Source organism: Lucilia cuprina, chromosome 3, assembly GCF_022045245.1.
Source record: "Lucilia cuprina isolate Lc7/37 chromosome 3, ASM2204524v1, whole genome shotgun sequence".
Taxonomy (NCBI): Eukaryota; Metazoa; Arthropoda; class Insecta; order Diptera; family Calliphoridae; genus Lucilia; species Lucilia cuprina.
The window spans coordinates 45,802,871-45,825,140 of record NC_060951.1 but is presented as its reverse complement, the minus strand read 5'-3'; the positions used below and the strand labels follow the sequence as shown (position 1 = coordinate 45,825,140).

Sequence of the window (22,270 nt, the reverse complement as noted above, 5' to 3'; positions counted from 1 at the left end):
TAAAAAAATTACAAGTAGAAATAAAATAAAATAAAAAGCGTTAAATGTATGTAAAATAAAGTAAAAACTAATTTTTTCACAATTTTTTTTCTATAGACATTAAAGAAACTCATTAAAAACTGGGCGCGTTTTAAACAAAAAGAAATACATTTTTTCAATTTTTTTTTTATATTTTGCATTTAGGTATACAATTTTGCGAAATTATTTTAGAGATTTTCTCATACTTTTTTTCTGTTTAAAATTTTTTCTTTAAAATTTATAAGGTTTTTTCTTTCTTTTGTTAAAGACACTTTTAATGAAAACTTTTCATTTTAATTATATTATTTCTTAGCATCAATCAAAATTTATAGAGACAAGGGGGGGTTAAATTTTTTCACTTTAGAAAATTCATTTTTTAAATGATTTATTTGTATAATTTTCCATTTTTTATAGGATTTTTTTTCCATATTTTTCTAGCTTATTACACAAACGCGTTTGAGTAGCACAGAACACACTGTAAACTGAAATTGTATATTTCTGTTTTTTTTTTATTTAGTGTGTGTATTATTATTATTGTTGTTGTTGTTATTATTTTAATATTTAGCGAAAATTCCAACCGGGAACACAAGGTATCTATAAGATTTTCGGCACAATACTGGATTCCAATTTACATGAATTGGGAGTCAAAACTGGTACTAAAGGCGGTTTGTTCACTTTCAGCTGAAAACATTATTTTATTTTCGTTGTGTTGTGTTGTGTTGTGTGTATCGTCCTCTGTTTAAGTTGCTTCTTTTTTCATCTTGTACTTGCTTTTGTTGTTGTTGTTTTATTTACACATTTATTGCATTTAAAAATATACTCTTCTGCACGTCTTTTTTTAAATGAGTATTTTCTCTCTTTTTTCTACAGCTCTCTCTCTCTCTTCTCTGCACAATGTTTTCTTATGCTTATTCTTCTTATTTGAAAAAACACTCTCGTATTCTCTCACTTTTTTAGTTATTGCATCGGGGAAGTAAAACTGTTTGAAAAGTACTTTTTTATTATAAAAAAAACGTATTTGGTACTAAATTCAAACTCTTGTTCAGTTTTTAAATTCTGTTTAAGAATTTGGTTATTCGTTTTAAAATTATTGAAAGAATTAAAATATAATATCGCAATTTTAAACTTTTAATACAATTTCATCATGCCATAGACTATTCTTGGAACAATTATGTAAATTAGTATAAAAATGATTCTAAGGACTAATATATTGATTATTTTCGCTCTTAATTGCCAAATCTAATGATATCTGAAAAGATAATCTGTTTTCCAAAGATTCTGTGCACACGGTTAAACAAAACAGTGATAGAAAGATAGATAGATAGATAGATAGATAGATAGATAGATAGATAGATAGATAGATAGATAGATAGATAGATAGATAGATAGATAGATAGATAGATAGATAGATAGATAGATAGATAGATAGATAGATAGATAGATAGATAGATAGATAGATAGATAGATAGATAGATAGATAGATAGATAGATAGATAGATAGATAGATAGATAGATAGATAGATAGATAGATAGATAGATAGATAGATAGATAGATAGAGAAGCCGATGGCAATGAGCTGTTAATGGAGCTAAGTAAATCGAAAGATTTACCTCTTCTTATCTTTGTCAACCACTTGGAATGACATAAAAAATGGACGCTGAGTGTGCGGAGAACTATGATACAGACATTCAATTATAGAAAAGGATAGAGAGAAATCGCCCTAAGATCTCAGTGGTCATTTTAGATAAACAAAATCATTTATTGTATTTGTTGTATAAATGTCTAAATTTCAAAACATTAAGGACATATATGTAATACACATACATACATACATACATACATACATACATACATACATACATACATACATACATACATACATGCATACATACATACATATGTATTTATATGTTGTATGGAGTCGTCTATGAGATAAAGACATATAGTATATACATATGTATACATATATATGTTATATGGAGATGTCTATTAGCTGGTATACTGAAAAAACAATGTACTATTTTGTTGAGTAGTGTATTAATTATAGACTAGTCTATGAACTAGTCTATTAGTTATAATATATAAACTAGTCAAGGGACTACTCTACTAAATAGCCTATAAAAATTCCATACATAATTACTTGTAGTGTGGTCTTCGTAAAAGTACAATTCCCTCTAAAAAAATTTATAATTTCCAATCCCATCACTACGTACTCACTCTCTCTCTCTCTCTCTCTCTCTCTCATGGTTTCATTTTGCAATTACTCTGCACTTTTTTTTAATAATTATTATTGTTGTCATTCTGCCAAAGTCTGTTTATTCTCTCTTTCTCCTTTAGTTTAGCCACTAACTTTAATCTCAAGTTTTGTTTTCATTTTTTTATTATTAAACACATGTGTTTATGTTAGCAATAATTTATTTATTATTATTTATGTTTTTGTTGTTATTGCCTTTGAGTCTGTTTCTGTTTAGTTTGTGTTTTTTTTTCGTATGCATGTTAATAACATTCTGAATTCTGTTAAATTCGTTTTGTTGTTGTTTTATTATGACGAAATTCTTTAGATTAACATTTTCTTTGGTTTGTTTACTTTGCTCATTTTAACATTGTTTCCGTTGATAGCCCATAGTACTCAACGAAAAGCATAGAAAAAAGCTGAAGTAAAAAACGTATGCAATTAATATAATTGAATTTTTCTAAATTACTGTAATTGAAATTCCATCAGCGTAAACTGTCATTATGTAGAATATGTATATCGTGTTTACAGTGATTTATATTTTATGTAATAATTTTTGGATTTTTTTTTGCTAAACAGATTAAAGAAAAAAAACTTGTTTGTTTATTTCTTTAAAACAGAATTTTAAAAGTATAGATTAATTAAATGAAAAGAAAAATGTTTACAGAATTTGGTTAAAATTGGCGAGGACCGATTATTTAACGGAAAATTTTATTGTTTTGTGAAATATAACATTTTACGTAAAATTTTTTTTATTTTTATTTTTTAAGTTGGAATTAAGGGAAACCGCAGAACCCATATAATACCTTAAACATTCCAATATACAGCATCGAGTATTAATATAAATACATAGTTTTAAACCGATCTTTTATAAAATTTTTAAGAATAAGGGAATTGAACGGAAAAGCAATTCCTAATATCTGTAAGAAATTTGTAAGTCACACATTAAACGATCTGACATTAAAATGCCAGAAAAAGGAAAGATCTTTTCATGTCAGTCTATCTGTCTGTATGCCCGTTTATAACGCGATAGAACCTAACAGTAAATAAGTAGAGTGATCAGTTAGTTAGTAAGTTAGTTGGTTAGTTAGTTAGTTAGTTAGTTAGTTAGGTAGGTAGTTATGTGGTTAGTTAATTAGTTAGTTAGGTAATTAGTTAGTTAGTTAGTTAGTCAATTAGTTAGATAGAAATGCAACCCTTAAATCGTAGTATAACTAGAACTAAAAAAAGGTAATTTAGAAGCGTTTTATTGATAAGTCCCCACAAAAGGACCTCCGACTTTTCCTTTTGGTCATTTCATTGGCGATCATTGGTACAATTTGTTTCGGTCCTAATTATCGAAATATCAGTCAGAAAACTTGTTGAGAATTAAAAGCCTGATCACTATAAAAATCAGTAGTATCAGTATATCGTTTTATAAATCTAAGTTTTTAAGATTTTTATTGACATAATAGAACATTTAACGTAATTATGAGCCTAATGGTCGGATTTGGGGGTACGGTTGCATGGGGACTAGGCGAAATAATGGACCGATTTCAGCCATTCCTTGAACCAAGAAGAGAGTATGTGCCAAATTTTATCAAATTATATTGAAAATTGCGACCTGTAGTACAAGGCGCACAAGGTTTACATGGACACACAAACAGACGGATAGACGGACATAGCTAAATCGATCTAGAACCAAAGGTGGATCTAGAACCAATATTTTTCGGTGTTACAAACATCAGCACAAATGCATAATACCCTCCCCACTATAGTGGTATAGGGTATAAATAAATCTGGCAACATTGAGCCTTCAAACAACCCTTAACTCGATAATCGTTGAGCTATTTTTTAAGTATAGAAATATCTAGTATTTCACCTACAACTTTTGAAAAATGTCAACAATTATTATCTTCCACTTAAAAAAGTACGCATGAACTTATATTTGGAAAAAGTCATTTTGTTTATGTTTAGAAAAATTGACTAAAAAAAAGAAAGGAAATTTACAAATAACTCACTTTTATATCAATGGTCAAGTATTTAAAAATTTCTTTTATAATAAGTTAATAATTTAAGTATTAAGTTAATCTAAATCTTGATTAAAAATAAATTTGATTTGCAAGACATAATGGAAACATATATGAATTGCAGAGTTGATAGATAAATAAATCAACAATAACTCGACTATCTATACCTCCAGTCAGTCAATATTTTATTGTTTAAAAATGACGTTTAGAATCAAGATATTGTGTAGCTTTCCCATACATAAGATCTACTCATAGATATCTATGTAGGTTTTCATATAAACATTACACTTAATAAAATAAAATTATATATTTTTGATTTGAAAGATATCACCAATCACACTTAGCAAAATGCAAAATAAAAACTTAGCAGGGGGTATATAAATCGAAGTTATTTGAATAAAACATCAATAGTCAGTTGTTAATTCAAGTGATTTGTTTCCAAAATGAAATTCGCCATATTTGCCTTCATTGCCAGTTTGTGCTTAGTGGCAGTTACTGTAAGTTGACCACGTTTAAAAAATTCTAAACAAATTATTAATTATTTCTATTACTTCTTATAATTAGGCCAAAGCCACTGGTGAATTAGTGGTCGTAAATGACGACATCCAAGTATATGAATACATTGCCCAAGAATTGGCTGAAGAAATTGCAGAAATTGAACCACAAGGCATTTTTACTGGTATTTACTTTGTCTTGAAGAAAATCGTAAAGACTCTTCAAAGTCTCGACTGCGCTCTTAATGAAGTTTATCAAATCCAAGTTGCTGCCCATACTTTCCTTACCGACATTACCGCTTGCGGTGGTGAAATTAACCAAAAAGTACAAACTTTGGTGAATGCCGTTAAGGATATTATTGAAACCAGCAAAGCTATTGGTGGTTTAAACGAAGCTGTTTGCTCTAACGATCATGGTTCACGTGGTGTTAAAGGTGTTGTTTCCAATGTTGTTGGCGGTGTTAAACTTGGTCACAAATGCTCTTCCAATATGTTCCGTAAACTCTTGCGTTTGGCAAGACAAATTAAACGTGCCATCAAGTTGATTATTCAAATTAAGAATGTTCCCGGTGATACTAGCAAATGTGTTTTGGATGCCGTCGATAATGTGGAGAAATACTTCACTCAATTCCCTGCCAACATTAAGGCTTGCACCAAATTGCCTTCCAACTAGTAAATCGTTTGCAGCTAAGATAGGCTTACAAATTGAGATATGTAATTTCGTTTAATTGATAAATTGATTTTTATAGCGATTATTTTTTAAATAAATATGTAAATGTTTAATGCAACAATTTTTTTTGGTATTTTATATTTTAGCTCATTCGATTTGAAGTAGTTAATCTGAATGTTTTTTTTTTTTTTTTGATTATGTATCTAAATATTTAAATGTTAGAGTACAGTCAGAGGTACCATAAGCCGATAGTTTGATTCTATATAGATGTTGAGATTAGTTTATAGACACATCCTAATAGATTGATAATTAAAAATACACATAAAAACAAGTATAAATGTATAGTCGAGAAAAAGAAATGCCGCAACAAAAGCGATAAAGTTTTGTATAAGTTTTACTTTTTGCATATGCATTACATTATCCTTAATCCTCGTTATGGAAATTTTACACTTCGCGATAAGGTTGCATGTTATAGAAAATAGTATACTTTTATGCGGAAATCATCAAAAAAAATCTTCTAACTCTGACTCTTCAGTTAACAATTTTAACATTGAAAACAAAAAACAATTGCAGAACTATGATACGTCATTCAATCTTGGTTGCCACTAAAAAAAATTTTCATAAAACTTTGATGTAATTATATCAAATAATGCGAAATTTTAAAAAAAAATATTTCAACAGACGGACGGACACTGCCAAATCGACTTCGTAATCTATAGGGAGTTATAATGTATTGCTAGCATAATCTAAAAAAGTTGTGTCGAGAGAAATATCATTTTTATAAATTTTAAACAAACCAAGGGATTTTTCTCATCTAAATTGATATTGTAACTATGAAAAACTATTGAAAAATTCCTACAATTTCACAAAAGTTTTCACTTTCTGAAAATTCCCAAAAATATTCATACCAGAGGCGGGGTTATCGAAATCCTTTATAAAATAATCAAGAACACATTAGGCCATCTAAAATTGGTTATTATAATCTTATATCGACTGTGTGATTCACCTGGTCCTCTCGTTATCTAAATATTAGACATTTTTCATGTAAAATATTTCACATAACGTTAGGTTTTTAAAAGTGTTAATTATACCCTACACCACTTTAGTGGGGAAGGTATATTTGATTTATGCTGATGTTTGTAACATACAAAAATATTCATTCTAGACTCACCTTAAAGTATACCAATCGGCTTACAATCGTTATCTGAGTCGATTAAGCTATGTCCGTCCGTCTGGCTGGCTGGCTGTCATGTAAACCTTGTGCGCAAGGTACATGTCGCTCATAATTATGTTAAATATACAGATATATCGATAAAATACGGCAAACTAAGTTTGACGTGCCAAATTTCATAAAGATCGGGCCCCATTTGACTCTAGCACACATACAAAGTCCCCTTCAGAAAATTACTTGAATGTCCCAAATTAACTTATAAACACAAATATCGCGATGAAATTCAGTACAATAAAATATTATATAAATATACATATTTGCACCTAGCCCCTAGCCTATGAAAATTAGTTTTTCATTCATAAATTGCTTAAATGTATCGGAACAAGGAAATATTGAAGATAAATGCTTTATTATGAAAAATAAATCACATTTAATATTCATAACTGGTGTAGGGTATCAGAAAAGTAGCAAAAAATCACTTTTTTAAAATTAAACTGCACATATCTTTGGACTCGGTTGTGGTTTTTAAACAATTCTTTTATTGTTTAATTTATAAATTTGTAGTTAAGAGAACAAAAGTTAAGAAAATTTGGGAAATACTTGGACATGCTGTTATTAATAAACTGGAGTAGGATGTTGTAAAAATGTTGAAAAATTAATTTTTAAATGCGAATATGTCCTAAGCTATAAAAGTGCTTCATTGCGAGATTCTATATATATGTGATGTAAATTTTGAAATCGGAATACAAACAAAGAAATAGATTCGTTTTAAAAATGTATCATACCCGAGGTATTCTATTTCGGTTCTATGAAATATGAAATACAGAGAAAACAAAACATGATATAAAAATGCAAAATATGATATAAAAAATGTTGCAAATATGTAAAATATGCAATTTATGCATTTATAACAAAATATGCAACAACAAATTGATGCCATTCTGTAGCAAATTCTTTGATTCGAAATAAAAACTTGTTAAAAGTTATTTTGAGTTACTGACTAAAAACATGCATTTGCATAGAAATTCTTGACCTGATAATTAGTAAGGTATCAAAAGTCACCGAAAATATCGTCTGCGCTAAGCGAGATATTGAAGATCAATGGATACAAAAATCTGTTTTTAAAGAATATCTCGTTTATGCGTCATACGCGTTTTGATTATTATTATAAATATAGGAATTTAATTTCCTACATTTAGATTGAGGAATGTTTTCGCATAACAACAGTTGTTTTCGAGATATAATGCATTATTTTTTTCATTGAAATAACATTTTGTTCCAATCTTAATATTTTAACTCCAATATAGATAATGTCGCATTTTTTCTTTTGAATAGAAATTAAAAATATGTTATTCATTTTTATTACATCTCGTCTCACTCTCTAGCACATAGTGCCTTTTAAACAACACTTAAGTCGATAATTATTGAGCTTTTTTTGTTTAAAAAAAGTATAGAAATGTCTAGTATTTCGCCGACAACTATTCAAAAATGTAAAAAATTATTATCTCCCACTTAAAAAAGTATGTATGAACTTATATTTGAAAAAGTAATTTTGTTTATGTTTAGAAAAATTTACTATGAAAAGAAAGGAAATTTACAAATAACTCACTTTTATATCAATGGTCAAGTATTTAAAAATTTCTTTTATAATAAGTAAATAATTAAAGTATTTAGTTAATCTAAATCTTGATAAGAAATAAATTCCATTAGCAAGACATAATGGAAGTCTATATAATTTAAAGAGTTGATAGGCAGATTAAAAAAAAAAAACTTAGTTCGACTTTTTCTTTACATCCGGTCAGTCAATATCTTATTGTTTAAAAATGACGTTTAAAATCAAGATTAGGGGTAGCTTTCCCACACATAAGTAAAATGTCGGTTTTCATATAAACATTTAACTTAATCAAACTTGGCAAAATGCAAAATGAAAACTAAGCAAAGGGTATATAAATCGAAGTTATTTGAATAAAACATCAATAGTCAATTGTTAATTCAAGTGATTTGTTTCCAACATGAAATTCGCGATATTTGCCTTCATTGCCAGTTTGTGCTTAGTGGCAGTTACTGTAAGTTGACCACGTTTAAAACATTCTAAACAAATTATTAATTCTTTCTAACATTTCTTATAATTAGGCCAAAGCCACTGGTGAATTAGTGGTCGTAAATGAAGACATCCAAGTATATGAATACATTGCCCAAGAATTGGCTGAAGAAATTGCAGAAATTGAACCTCAAGGCTTTGTTAGTGGCATTTACTTTGTCTTGAAGAAAACCGTACAGACACTTCAAGGTCTTGACTGCGCTGTTAATGAAGTTTATCAGATCCTAGTTGCTTCCCATAATTTCCTTAACGATATTACCGGTTGCGGTGGTGAAATTAACCAAAAAGTACAAACTTTGGTGAATGCCGTTAAGGATATTATTGAAACCAGCAAAGCTATTGGTGGTTTAAACGAAGCTGTTTGCTCTAACGATCATGGTTCACGTGGTGTTAAAGGAGTTGTTTCCAAAGTTGTTGGCGGTGTAAAACTTGGTCACAAATGTTCTTCCAATATGTTCCTTAAACTCTTGCGATTGGCAAGACAAATTAAACGTGCCATCAAGTTGATTATTCAAATCAAGAATGTTCCCGGTGATACTAGCAAATGTGTTTTGGATGCCGTTGATACTGTTGGAAATTACTACACTCAATTCCCTGCCAACATTAAGGCTTGCTCCAAATTCTCTTAGTAAGTCGTTTGCAGCTAAGATACAAATTGAGCTATTCAATTTCATTTAATTGATATCTTCATTTTTATAACGATTTTATTGGTTTTTAAATAAATATGTAAATGTTTAATGCAAGAAAAATTTTGGTATTTAATTTTTTACCTTATTCGAATAGAAGTGGTTAATATGAATAGGCTTTTTGGGATTATTTATTTAAATATTTATTGTCAGAGATACCATACACTAATTGTTTTTACATTTTAGCTTTATATATAGATTGAGATTAGTTTATAGACCGTTCCTCATAATTATTATAATTAATAAATGTTTATCAAAGAAATTAAGTTTAAGTTTTTATGGGGACGACAAGTACATACGTAAAATCTGAGGCTTTTTTATAAAAATTGTTAAATTTTGACAGCAATTCTTTTAATAATTTGTTAGTCATTTTCTAAACTTTTATAATAAAATAGAAATAAGTGTAAAATTAATGTAATTTTATTGTATTCTTAATCATATTGGATCAACTCGTTAATTAGTGGTATTTCGTGGTTGTTTAATAGTTTTAGGTTTTTGTGGCGAGGGTATATTGGGTTTATGCTGATGTTTGTAACACACAATAATATTGATCCTATGCCAACCTTAAAGAATACCAATCGGCTCAAAATCATTTTCTGAGTCGTTTTAGCTATGTCCGTCCATGTAAACCTTTTAATCAAATTACAGGTCGTAATATTGAAGATAATGCAATGAAATTTGGTACATGTTATTCTAATGTCTCAGAGACAAAACCCTATTGAAAATGGTTACAATCGTTCTATTATATCACCTGGGACCCATACAACTGTACCCCCGAATATGGCTTGTTAACATTGTAATCAAACTATAGGTCGCAATTTTGGAGATAATTCAATGTAATTTGGCACATGATCTTTAATGATACTGTTGACAAAGCTTATTGAAAATAGTTAATATCGATCCATTATTTCAGCTAGGCCCCATACAATTGATCCCGCCAAACAGGACTTTTAAGTTCATAATTACGTTTAATATACTTGTATCTAGACAAAAAGCTGCAAAACCAAGTTCTATACTAGCCTTGATGACCCTGATGAACTTTATAATTATAGGGCCTCATTTAACCCTAGCCCCTATAAAAAGCCCCCATTACATATATCACATAATGTAAGTCTTTATTACCTCCTGTTTAGATTCTATATTCATTCATAAGATAGGTTTTTTGTTAAAAACACAATCAACAATGATGTAGTGAATTTTAAAGAAAAATCGTACTCTACTATAGTGGAGAGGGTGTTATGAGGTTGTGCTGACGATTGAAACACCCAAAAAAATTGGTCCTACCACCTCCCATCGGCTCAAAATCACTTCCTGAGTCAATTTTGAAACCACCCTTCAGAAAATAACTAGAAGGTCAAAATTCACTTATAAACACTAATAACACGATTAAAATCATACATAAATAACTTTGAAATTAACGTAAATTACTGTACCAAAATTTATATGGATATGTCCATATTTACCCCTACTCCCCTATGAGCCCTCTTGTAGAAAATCGCTTTTTTTTGGCAACAATATGTAATTCAGAATAACGTTTAATAAATTAAATGTTTTATTTTATAAAAAACAATCCACATTTTTAACATACTGACTGGTGTAGAGTATCATGTGGTCGGTTTATGGTACCACAAACTGTAAAATATAAATACTTAATTACAAAAAAAAAAACTATTCAGATTACTTGAATTCGAATGACCTAAGAAATTAAATACCAAAAAACACATTTTGCATTTAACATTTACAATTTATTTAAAAAAACAATACAATCGTTATAAAAATTAATATATCATTTAAACGAAATCGAATAGATCAATTCACAAGCCTATCTTAGTTGCAAACGACATACTAGTAGGAAGAAAATTTGGAGCAAGCCTTAATGTTGGCAGGAAATTGAGTGTAGGAATTCTGCACAGTATCGACGGCATCCAAAACACATTTGCTAGTATCACCGGGAACATTCTTGATTTGAATAATCAACTTGATGGCACGTTTAATTTGTCTTGCCAGTCGCAAGAGTTTAAGGAACATGTTGGAAGAACATTTGTGACCAAGTTTAACACCGCCAACAACTTTGGAAACAACACCTTTAACACCACGTGAACCATGATCGTTAGAGCAAACAGCTTCGTTTAAACCACCAATAGCTTTGCTGGTTTCAATAATATCCTTAACGGCATTCACCAAAGTTTGTACTTTTTGGTTAATTTCACCACCGCAACCGGTAATATCGTTAAGGAAAGTATGGGAAGCAGCTAGGATCTGATAAACTTCATTAACAGCGCAGTCGAGACCTTGAAGTGTTTGTACGGTTTTCTTCAAGACAAAGTAAATGCCACTAACAAAGCCTTGAGGTTCAATTTCTGCAATTTCTTCAGCCAATTCTTGGGCAATGTATTCATATACTTGGATGTCTTCATTTACGACCACTAATTCACCAGTGGCTTTGGCCTAATTACAAGAAATATTAGAAAGAATTAATAATTTGTTTAGAATGTTTTAAACGTGGTCAACTTACAGTAACTGCCACTAAGCACAAACTAGCAATGAAGGCAAATATCGCGAATTTCATGTTGGAAACAAATCACTTGAATTAACAATTGACTATTGATGTTTTATTCAAATAACTTCGATTTATATACCCTTTGCTTAGTTTGCATTTTGCTAAGTTTGATTGGCGATATCTTTCAAATATTAAGTTAAATGTTTATATGAAAACCGAAATTTTACTTAGGTGTGGGAAAGCTACCCCTAATCTTGATTTTAAACGTCATTTTTAAACAATAAGATATTGACGGACCGGATGTAAAGATAGTCGAGCTACGTTTTTTTTTTTTAATTTGCCTATCAACTCTTCAAATTATATAGATTTCCATTATGTCTTGCAAATAAAATTTATTTCTAATCAAGATTTAGATTAACTTAATACTTAAATTATTAACTTATTTTATAAAATAAATTTTTAAATACTTGACCATTGATATAAAAGTGAGTTATTTGTAAATTTCCTTTCTTTTTTTAGTAAATTTTTCTAAACATAAACAAAATTACTTTTTTCAAATATAAGTTCACACGTACTTTTTTAAGTGGAAGATAATAATTGTTGACATTTTTGAATAGTTGTCGGCGAAATACTAGACATTTCCAAACTTTACTTAAATTAAAAATATTTGCCCCAGAAAAATTAGGCAAAGAAATGGGCAATCTGGGGAATTTCAGATAGCTAAGAGAAAATTGGCACATAGCTTCTCCTTTGCATAATTTGTAAGGGGTTAAAAGTCACCGAAAATACCTTGGCCGCTAAGCGAAATTTTGGTGGTCAGTTTTTGCCAAAAATCTTGCTTAATATGCGTCGTATTTCTTACATTTTCGTTGAAGAATATTTTTTAGTATCATTAGTTGTTTTCTGAATTTTATTATTTATAAATTTTATTTATTTTTTTTTTTGCTAAAAAATTAAATTTTGCAAAAGAAATAGTTGCAAAAACAACAAATTTTACATGCACTCCCGATCTTGTTTTGATTTTTGAATATTTATACCTTACACTAATATAGTGGAAAGGGTATTATTATATTAGATATGTTGGCTTTAGTTTTATTCCTTTCAATCTTTCCTAAGTCATCCTCATGTACATATTATTTTAACTTTTCCGCACTGAACAAAAACGGCGATATCCCCCATCCATGGGGTAAATGCGCCAAAGGGAATGGGGCAGATTTGTCATTAGTAAAATAAAAGAAAAAATTACAAAAATAAAAACTTATTTTGCAGTTTTATACTTTAATTCATTAAACAAAGTACTTAACAAAAAATTAAAACAAATTGTTACTGATTTTTTCTATATTTTAACCAAATTTTGTTCTACTTCACAAGCATTACATATATTTGATGTATGTGCCCCAGGGGCAGTTCTGAGGTTTAGTTTCAATTTTTTTCGGGCTTCAAATTATATTATCGAAAATATTATTATGTCTTATTGTTCACTATTATTGACGTTCTAATACTGACCAATATATTTTTCTATAACAAAAACTAAAAAAGTTAGCAGAAAAAGTTCACACAGTGAAATATTTTCACAGCCCTTTGAAAAACAATTATTCATGTCAGAATCCCATCATATGTAAAGTAAATGTTTCAAATTTTCAGGGATAATAGATAATCGATAAACAAAAACAAAATTTGATAATTCGATAAAATCGATTAGTCAGTTTGCAAGTTATTCGCTATTGGCAGATGTGCCCCAATGGCATATGATCCCCCTTCTACCCTACTATTTAAAGTTGTTTCTTAGTTTTTATATTTCTCATTCCCGAGGTCGTGGTTCCTTTAAAGTGGTATTATAGTACATAAAGCAGTCCTTTAAAATCTGTATATTTATTGTCAAAAACTTAAGATCTGATTATCTATTAATATGTACCTTCACAAAGAAATATTTTTTGTGCATATTTTTCACATTTTCAGTGCATATTTTGCCATTTTATAGTGAATATTATAAGCGCATACTTTTAATTTTTTAGTGCATGAAAATCCTTGCCCTGCTTATAACATTTTGAGAGATTTTGTATGAAATTAAAACAGTAACAAGTCATATTTCTATATTCGGCTGTGCCGAATCTTATATACCCTTCACCAAGTATGTTTTAAAAAACAGTTTTTATTTATTTTGTATCTCTGCACACATGTCACACATAACATACACACAAACAAATATAAACTGTAGCAGAATGAAATATGAACCGTTGTACTGTAATACCACCGTCAAACTGTATTACCACCCTCAAACAAATATGAACTATATTACCAACATATTACTGCTTTATCTCCTTGTTCTTGTTATATCCAAACATGCAAAAAAAAATACACAGCTGAATAAAACCAAATACATCTACACACGTACATGTACATCTTTATCCAATTCACAGTGTTGTTGTTGCTTTTTTAACAAAGCATGAAAAAAATGTGGCTTTTTTGATGAAATTTTCAGAGGTTGTGTCGGATTTTTGCTCATATCTCCGTTATTTATAGACCGATTTTGCTAATTTTAAATAGCAATCTTCTCGAAAGCATATCTAACTGAATTATTGAAGATTCGGATCTCGCCGATATCTGGGGACCTCTAAAAACTGATTTCAACAGACAGACAGACAGATGGACATGGCTTAATCGACACCGCTATCTATATATATACTTCATAGGGTGGGAAAATTATATTATAGCAATTACAAACGGAATGACAAACTTATATATACCCTTCTAACGAAGGTGAAGGGTATAATAAGAGTTAAAGTAATTTTCTTAGGGGAGTTCTATAGGGACAAAGAAAGTATAAACCTATACTTAAAAATTTTGGTAGTGGGATTAAAGTCTATATTTAAGTTTTTCATCGTGTTATTAGTGTTTATAAGTGAATTTTAACCTTCAAGTTATTTTCTAAAGAAGAGGGCTAGGGTCAAATATTCTCGATCATTACAGAAACCAACAGTATCATTTAAACTTATATCAAACTAAGTTTTGGTTATTACAAATATTATTTATTCTACAATATAGCATTCCAATTCTATCTTGACTTTTCAAAAAACATTGATTCATTTTAAATTTAAACTAAATACAAGTACAAAAGAACTTCAATATTTAGATACAGTAAACAGGAAATGTACACAGGAAATCACTTTATTTTAATAACAATATTTAAGAATTAAATATATTAAGAATTAATAATTAAATTGCATTTAATCGGGATAAAGAAATCTAGATTAAAAATAATACAAGAAATGTCAAGCGTTAATATTTTAAAATAGTTTTGAAGTAGTAGCCTATTTATTTTACTTCCTGTTATTAAATTAGAAAAACGTTTGAAAAAAATATATATAGAAAATATTAGAAGTTGCTGGGCTGCAATTAAGTTTATCAATAAAATAAATTATAGATATACACAAGTTAATCATTATCAAACGAAATGCAAAACATTAATGAAATGCTCAAAAGTGTATATAAAATGAAAAATATTTGAACATAAAATCAATAAGCAATTGTTTGTTCAAGTGATTTATATCAACATGAAATTCGCAGTATTTACTTTCCTTGCCTGTTTGTGTCTAGTTGGCGCTAGCGTAAGTTAAGAACGGAGAAAATCTTTCCAACAAAAAGTAACAATATTTATTTTTTTTAAATCCTTAGGCCAAAGCAACTGGTGATTTTATGATAGATCAAGATGTTTTTCAACAATATGAATACATTAACGATGATTTGGCCGAAGAAATTATGGAAATTGAACCACAAACCTTCTTTTCCGGCTTTTATTATGTGTTGAAAAAAGTCCTGAAAACATTCCAAGGTATTGCCTGTGTGGTTAATGAAGTGTATCGTGTTCAAGTTGCATCCCATAATTTCTTAACTGATATTGCTCTATGTGGTGGTGAACTTTCACAAAAAGTACAAACTTTAGTGAATGCTGTGAAGGATATTATTGAAACCTGTCGTGCTATTGCTGGTATTAACGAAAGTGTTTGCTCTAATGATCATGCTGATGTGTTTGGTCGTGGTGTTGTTTCTAGTGTAAAAGTGGGTCATAAATGTGCTTCCAACATGTTGAGCAAATTGTTGAGATTGAACAGACAAATTAAGCGTGCCATTAAATTAATGATTCAAATTAAAAATGTTCCCGGTGATACTAGTGAATGTGTTTTGAATGCTGTTGATACTTTGCTTAATCAATACACCCAATTCCCTGCCAATGTTAAGGCTTGCACTAGCGCTGGCGCTCCTCCAACTGAGAATCCTTGTGTAGTTTAAGATTTTTTTTTTGAAAATATTTATTTATTTTGAAATAAATTCAAAATTTTGTTTAGTAATTGATTAGAAATTTATGTTTATTTGGTTCTTTGGAATTCTAGTTCCTGTTTCAAAAATTATTTTTTTTAATAAAAATTTTACTTGAGTAAAAAACTCAAAATTCGTGTTTTAAGAAAATTTTATTTTTTTATGAGAAAATTTGATTTTTTTTTAATAAAAATTTAATTTTTTAATGAAAATTTTATTTTTTATGATAAAATTTTAATTATAATGAAAATATTAAACTTTTAGTAAATTTATTTTTGTTTTTTTTTAGTAAAATATGGATTTTTTACAGAAATGTTAAATTTTAAATGAAATATGGGACTTTAAGTTTTAATTTTTATTTTCTCTTTTTTAAACAGACTACCATCCTCACCAATCAATGTTAAAATAAACCTTTTACAACACTAACCACTATTTACATTTTAATATTAAAGTTTAATTTCCTATTTCCTTTTTCCCTTAAAAAAGAGACTGAATTAATACTTTATTTACTTTTAAGAGTTTAAGTAACAGTTCTGTTAATGAATTTTTAACATACGAGTATTCTCTTTAACATTGCTCTTTAATTTAATGCAATTTTATTGGTTTTCATGTTATAGAAGAATTTAATTTCCGTTCTGTTAAACTAGTTAAACGCCGACAACAACTAAACAAATCCTAAAATGTTACAACCAAACAATTAAAATGTTGAAAAAAAATATTTTCAAATATGTACATTTAAACTTAAATTTAAAGTTAATAGATGTGGTGAAAATAATAATACCTTTCCATCAGCTGATTAGCCTATAGTTTTTTTACTTAAAGAAGGCATATCTATTGTTCTAAAAGAATTTTAATGGCCCAAAAATAATTACTAAAGCTGAATTATAAATAACTAATAAAATAATTCTTCCGTTTATTCAAAAAGGCAAAATATCCTTTTGTAGTATGAAAATAACAGGAGTATTTTGATAATCATTACAAACACAATTTTCTTTAATATTTAAGAGCACCTTAAAATATGCTATATATAAATATAGCATATGTAAAAGATTAAAAAAAAAATCTGTCAAACTGGCATTCTAAAAACTTTAGACCAGAGAAGATCAATATTGCCATTACATAGCACGGGTGATAGGGTAAAAAAATTCTGCTGACGCTAAGTTTATAGACACACACTATAGGTTTAATTGTTCTTCTTTTTAAAATGAGCAATATCAGTTTGTTTGCTCTCAACCTGAAAAACAAAATCAAATCAGTTGCTGATCAGCACTTCTCGATGCAAGGTCTGTGCACGGCGTTTTTAAAATACACACAGAAATACAACAACAAAATTTTGAGAAAGCCGAATTAATGTAGGAGAACATGAGAGAATAGTTGATATTGTTTATATATAGACTTTGATATACGCTGGCTGTCAAAATCCATAATAAATATTTGACAGTTAGCATATACTTTATAGTTTGTTGTCACTTTATTAGTATACTTTTAATTTGAATGGAATTCTGTTCTCTGCTGCTTTACTAACACAAATAAAACTATGATAGTCTATGGTAGTATGTGTTTGTGCAACACTGCTTTAGACCGAATTTGTTTATACTAGACTAGCGTTCCCTGGGTGCTTTGCTACCCAATTAAAAAAGTACCAAAATGTCTCCCATATACAATATTATTCATTAGTTTATGTATGTTTAGTTTGTAGTTTCTATATTCAAAAAGTATCACTTGAACAACAAGAAAAGTACCAAAAAGATGCATTTTTATATTTCCTTTTATTTAGGTCCCTACATGTTAAATTTCTATTTCTCTATTATGGAAAATTCAAAAAGTCTTATTAAAATAGAACCGTGATTTATGTGTTTTGGTTCTAAACAAAGGAAACTCAAAGAGTAACATTGAAGAAAGTAAAAAAAGGAATGTAAGTTTCTAGATTCAATTTTGTATTTTGTCTTCATATTTGAGAACATACGAAAAGTACCATTTGAAGAACGAAAAAGTTGCAAAGAGTTACCTCTTATGGATTATCATGTCAAATCTTATGTTGTTATGATCAATATTAAAGAAAAATATGTTTCTACATAAATATTATTAAAAATTACCCAAAAATACAATTTGAATGATGAAATAAATTCTCATTTCGCTTAGGAATACAGTTTTTCAAAAAGTAAGTTCACAAGATATTTAGTATTGTAATCCATATATCACAGATATAAAAATTTTGCTTTTAAAAAGTATCAAACAATTTACAAGAATTTGATACTTATTACCCAAATTCCAAAATAATATGCCAAAAGCTTATTTTGTGTGACTATTTTACTATTTTAAAATTTGCCGTTTATCCTCTTTTTGGTATTTTTTCCAAAAGAAATAGCAAATATTTTATTTAAATAAAGATTACAGAGTTAGTCCTTATAAAAGTTATAACTTATAAGAAAACGTCAATAAATCGAAATAGTTTTCTTAATGTGCTTAAGAAAGTATCAAAATTACAAAAAATGTATTATGTTGATTAGTTAAAAAATTATAAAGGACCCAAAAAGGTACCTAAAGACCTAAAGTCATTAAATTAAAAAAAAATCACTAAATTTTTCACTTTATAGAAAATCCTTTTCCATAGTTTTAGAAAGTTTTTTTTGATTTAAAACAATTACTGCCTTATTCATAACAATTTATCAAAGGTTTATTGAACAAATTTTGTATGAAAAATTGTTCTATAAACCCTTAATAAATGTTTATGAATAAATCAGTAAGTATCTAATATGTAAATAAAGTTATATTGTTTTAAAAAACATTAATTAGTGCTTACCTTAAGTTTAAAGTGGATGCAGCTTATAAATTTTTTTAACATTTTTTATATGGAGAACAAAAACAAAACACTACATACATATTTTCTTTTTTATTTTAATGCTTTTTTACTTTTTTTTACTTTTTTTTACTTTTTTACTTTTTTACTTTTTCTACTTTTTCATATTTTTATTTATATTTAACCTTTTTTCTATTTTCTTTTCATTTACATTTATTTATAAAAACACTTCACTAACACTTTAACACTCGCGCCTTTTCAACGATAGACCGACATCACGAGACACGGCGAAACCGACAAAACGACAAAACGACAACCCGTAAACCGTTTCATTATTATATTATGTTGCTACATTTACACTAACAAAATACAATGCCGACAACCAGAGACATAGCTTTTAAAATTATACTTTGTATTAACAATTTAAAAGTATTTTCCAAAAAAATCAAAACTTTTTTATGTTTTCTTTTAATTTTTATGTCAATTTTGCAGTAATTAACCATTTTTTCCTTCTTTTATAAACATTTTTTTTTATTTTCTGTTAACAGTTTTTAGGCGCTTTTATTATAACAGAACTTGATAATAGACAGAATGGTATTGTTTAAATAATTTAACTAACAGCTCTGTTAAATGTACTCTTTCAAACAAAATACATATGAATAACCACTTGTATTAAAAACAATGTTATTATCTAAATGCATTTCCTATTTACTTCTATACACACACACTCTTCTACCAACATCAATGTTTTTATTCTACATTTTCGCCCACTTGTCAGAAAAGTATGTAAAAAGAAAGAAACTAAATGACAGTTTAAGTTAAGAGTATTAAGAGAGTAAAGTTAAGATAATGTGTGCTCATTTTTTTCACTATTGCATTTCCTTTTGGTTCTACTTCTTTTAAATAATTTGCGCAATCTTGTAGCACACACACACATTTACATGTATTCTCGTAGATGTTTTTTACAAAAACAAAATACACTGCCGGCAGACAGAAAATTTTGTGGAGCGCTAGCGCTCCGCTAATCAGACATAACCTTGAAAAAATTTCAATACATTAAATGGCTTTTGCAGTTGATTTTTAGGGATAACACTATTTAATTTAATGGTTTATTAATATTTTCAATGGTTGTTTAACGATTTTCTAATGAATTTAACAACTTTTTCTCAAATTTTTCACTTTTATTTTTTGTTTTTTCTAACGAACACGGACTTTACTTGCAATTGGACACGAACGAGTTTAACAAGAGACTGAATGAAAGTTAACCGAGTGGTGTTAAGGTGAGTTTAAAAAGACACCGAATATAAGTTAATGGAGTGGTGTTTAGGTGAGTTTAAGAAGAGACTGAATGAAAGTTAACCGAGTGGTATTAAGACAATGTCGTTGTTGTTGTTTTATGCGTATTCTTGTTGAAATTATTCCATTTCCTTTTTGTTCTACTTTTTTTAAATAACTTGCGCAATCATATCGCACACACACATTTACATGCATTCTCGTAGGTGTTTTTTACAAAAACAAAATACATTGCCGGCAGACAGAAAGTTTTGTGGAGCGCTAGCGCTCCGCTAATCAGACATAACCTTGAAAAAGTTGTCATACATTGCAGTTGGTTTTTAGGGATTAAATTATTTAATTTAATTGTTTATTATTGTTTGCAATGGTTGTTTAACGATTTTCTAATGAATTTAATAACTTTTTTTCAAATTTTATCACTTTTATTTTTAGGTTTATCTAACGAACACGGATTTTACTTACAACTGGACACGAACGAGTTTTAAAAGAGACTGAATGTAAGTTAATAGAGTGGTGTTTAGGTGAGTTTAAGAAGAGACTGAATGAAAGTTAACCGAATGGTATTAAGGCAAATTAGTTGTTGTTGTTTTTATATGTATTCTTGTTGAAATTATTCTATTTCCTTTTTGTTCTACTTTTTTTTAAATAACTTGCGCAATCATATCGCACACACACATTTACATGCATTCTCGTAGGTGTTTTTTACAAAAACAAAATACATTGCCGGCAGACAGAAAATTTTGTGGAGCGCTAGCGCTCCGCTAATCAGACATAACCTTGAAAAAATTGTCATACATTGCAGTTGGTTTTTAGAGATTAAATTATTTAATTTAATTGTTTAATATTGTTTGCAATGGTTGTTTAACAATTTTCTAATGAATTTAACAACTTTTTTTAAATTTTATCACTTTTATTTTTGGGTTTATCTAACGAACACGGATTTTACTTGCAACTGGACACGAACGAGTTTTAAAAGAGACTGAATGTAAGTTAATAGAGTGGTGTTTAGGTGAGTTTAAGAAGAGACTGAATGAAAGTTAACCGAGTGGTATTAAGACAATTTTGTTGTTGTTTTTATGTGTATTCTTATTAAAATTAGTGCATTTCCTTTTTGTTCTACTTTTTTTAATAACTTGCGTAATCATATCGCACACACACATTTAGATAAACTCTCGTAGGTGTTTTTTACAAAAACAAAATACATTGCCGGCAGACAGAAAATATTGTGGAGCGCTAGCGCTCCGCTAATCAGACATAACCTTGAAAAAATTGCAATACATTGTATGGCTTTTGCAGTTGGTTTTTAGGGATAAAACTATTAAATTTAATAGTTTATTAATATTTTCAATGGTTGTTTAACAATTTTCTAATGAATTTAATAACTTTTTTTTAAATTTTATCACTTTTATTTTTTGTTTTTTCTAACGAACACGGATTTTATTTGCAATTGGACACGAACGAGTTTATCAAGAGACTGAATGTAAGTTAATAGAGTGGTATTAAGGTGAGTTTAAGAAGAGACTGAATGAAAGTTAACCGAGTGGTATTAAGACAATGTAGTTGTTGTTGTTTTTATATGTATTCTTGTTGAAATTATTGCATTTCCTTTTTGTTCTACTTTTTTTAATAACTTGCGTAATCATATCGCACACACACACATTTAGATAAACTCTCGTAGGTGCTTTTTACAAAAACAAAAAACATTGCCGGCAGATAGAAAATATTGTGGAGCGCTAGCGCTCCGCTAATCAGACATAACCTTAAAAATATTGCAATTTAATTATTGTTATTTACTGTACGTTTTATATGTTTTAATTTTGCAAATTTTAAATTTTTTTATTAATTTCGATAATTTTATTATGTTTTCTTTATAAATTTAGCAACTTTGTTATATTTTAACTTTTATTTAATAATTTTTCTAACGCTTACGGATATTTTACGCAACTTGTCACGAACGTGTTTGAAAAGAGACTAATGC

General features: G+C 28.5%; 5 protein-coding genes across 6 annotated transcripts in view; 3 read left to right on the top strand and 2 right to left on the bottom strand.

Moving 5' to 3' along the window:
* LOC111685585 overlaps positions 1-19,144 on the bottom strand; it is a 241,827-nt gene extending 222,683 nt beyond the window's left edge. The window contains exon 1 of one of the 2 annotated variants that reach the window (XM_046947258.1): positions 19,003-19,144. The gene's annotated coding sequence lies outside the window, so the exon portion shown is untranslated. Of the gene's footprint in view, positions 1-224; positions 645-19,002 lie in introns of those variants that run through there. The other variant, XM_046947260.1, reaches the window with a different exon arrangement.
* Positions 4,597-5,536, top strand: LOC111689789. Its single transcript, XM_023452251.2, has 2 exons — positions 4,597-4,757; positions 4,825-5,536. Exons 1-2 carry the CDS (start codon positions 4,704-4,706, stop codon positions 5,425-5,427), a joined length of 657 nt encoding a protein of 218 aa, XP_023308019.1. The 5' UTR covers positions 4,597-4,703; the 3' UTR covers positions 5,428-5,536.
* Positions 8,570-9,434, top strand: LOC111677739. Its single transcript, XM_046947262.1, has 2 exons — positions 8,570-8,661; positions 8,729-9,434. Exons 1-2 carry the CDS (start codon positions 8,608-8,610, stop codon positions 9,323-9,325), a joined length of 651 nt encoding a protein of 216 aa, XP_046803218.1. The 5' UTR covers positions 8,570-8,607; the 3' UTR covers positions 9,326-9,434.
* LOC111677736 lies at positions 11,174-11,972 on the bottom strand. The gene is made up of 2 exons (XM_023438925.2): positions 11,898-11,972; positions 11,174-11,830 (listed from the first exon to the last, which is right to left on the bottom strand). The coding sequence occupies exons 1-2, from the start codon at positions 11,949-11,951 to the stop codon at positions 11,228-11,230; spliced, it is 657 nt and encodes a 218-aa protein (XP_023294693.1). The 5' UTR covers positions 11,952-11,972; the 3' UTR covers positions 11,174-11,227.
* LOC111677737 lies at positions 15,228-16,326 on the top strand. The gene is made up of 2 exons (XM_023438926.2): positions 15,228-15,490; positions 15,558-16,326. Exons 1-2 carry the CDS (start codon positions 15,437-15,439, stop codon positions 16,170-16,172), a joined length of 669 nt encoding a protein of 222 aa, XP_023294694.2. The 5' UTR covers positions 15,228-15,436; the 3' UTR covers positions 16,173-16,326.
* Positions 19,145-22,270: the final 3,126 nt, after the last annotated feature.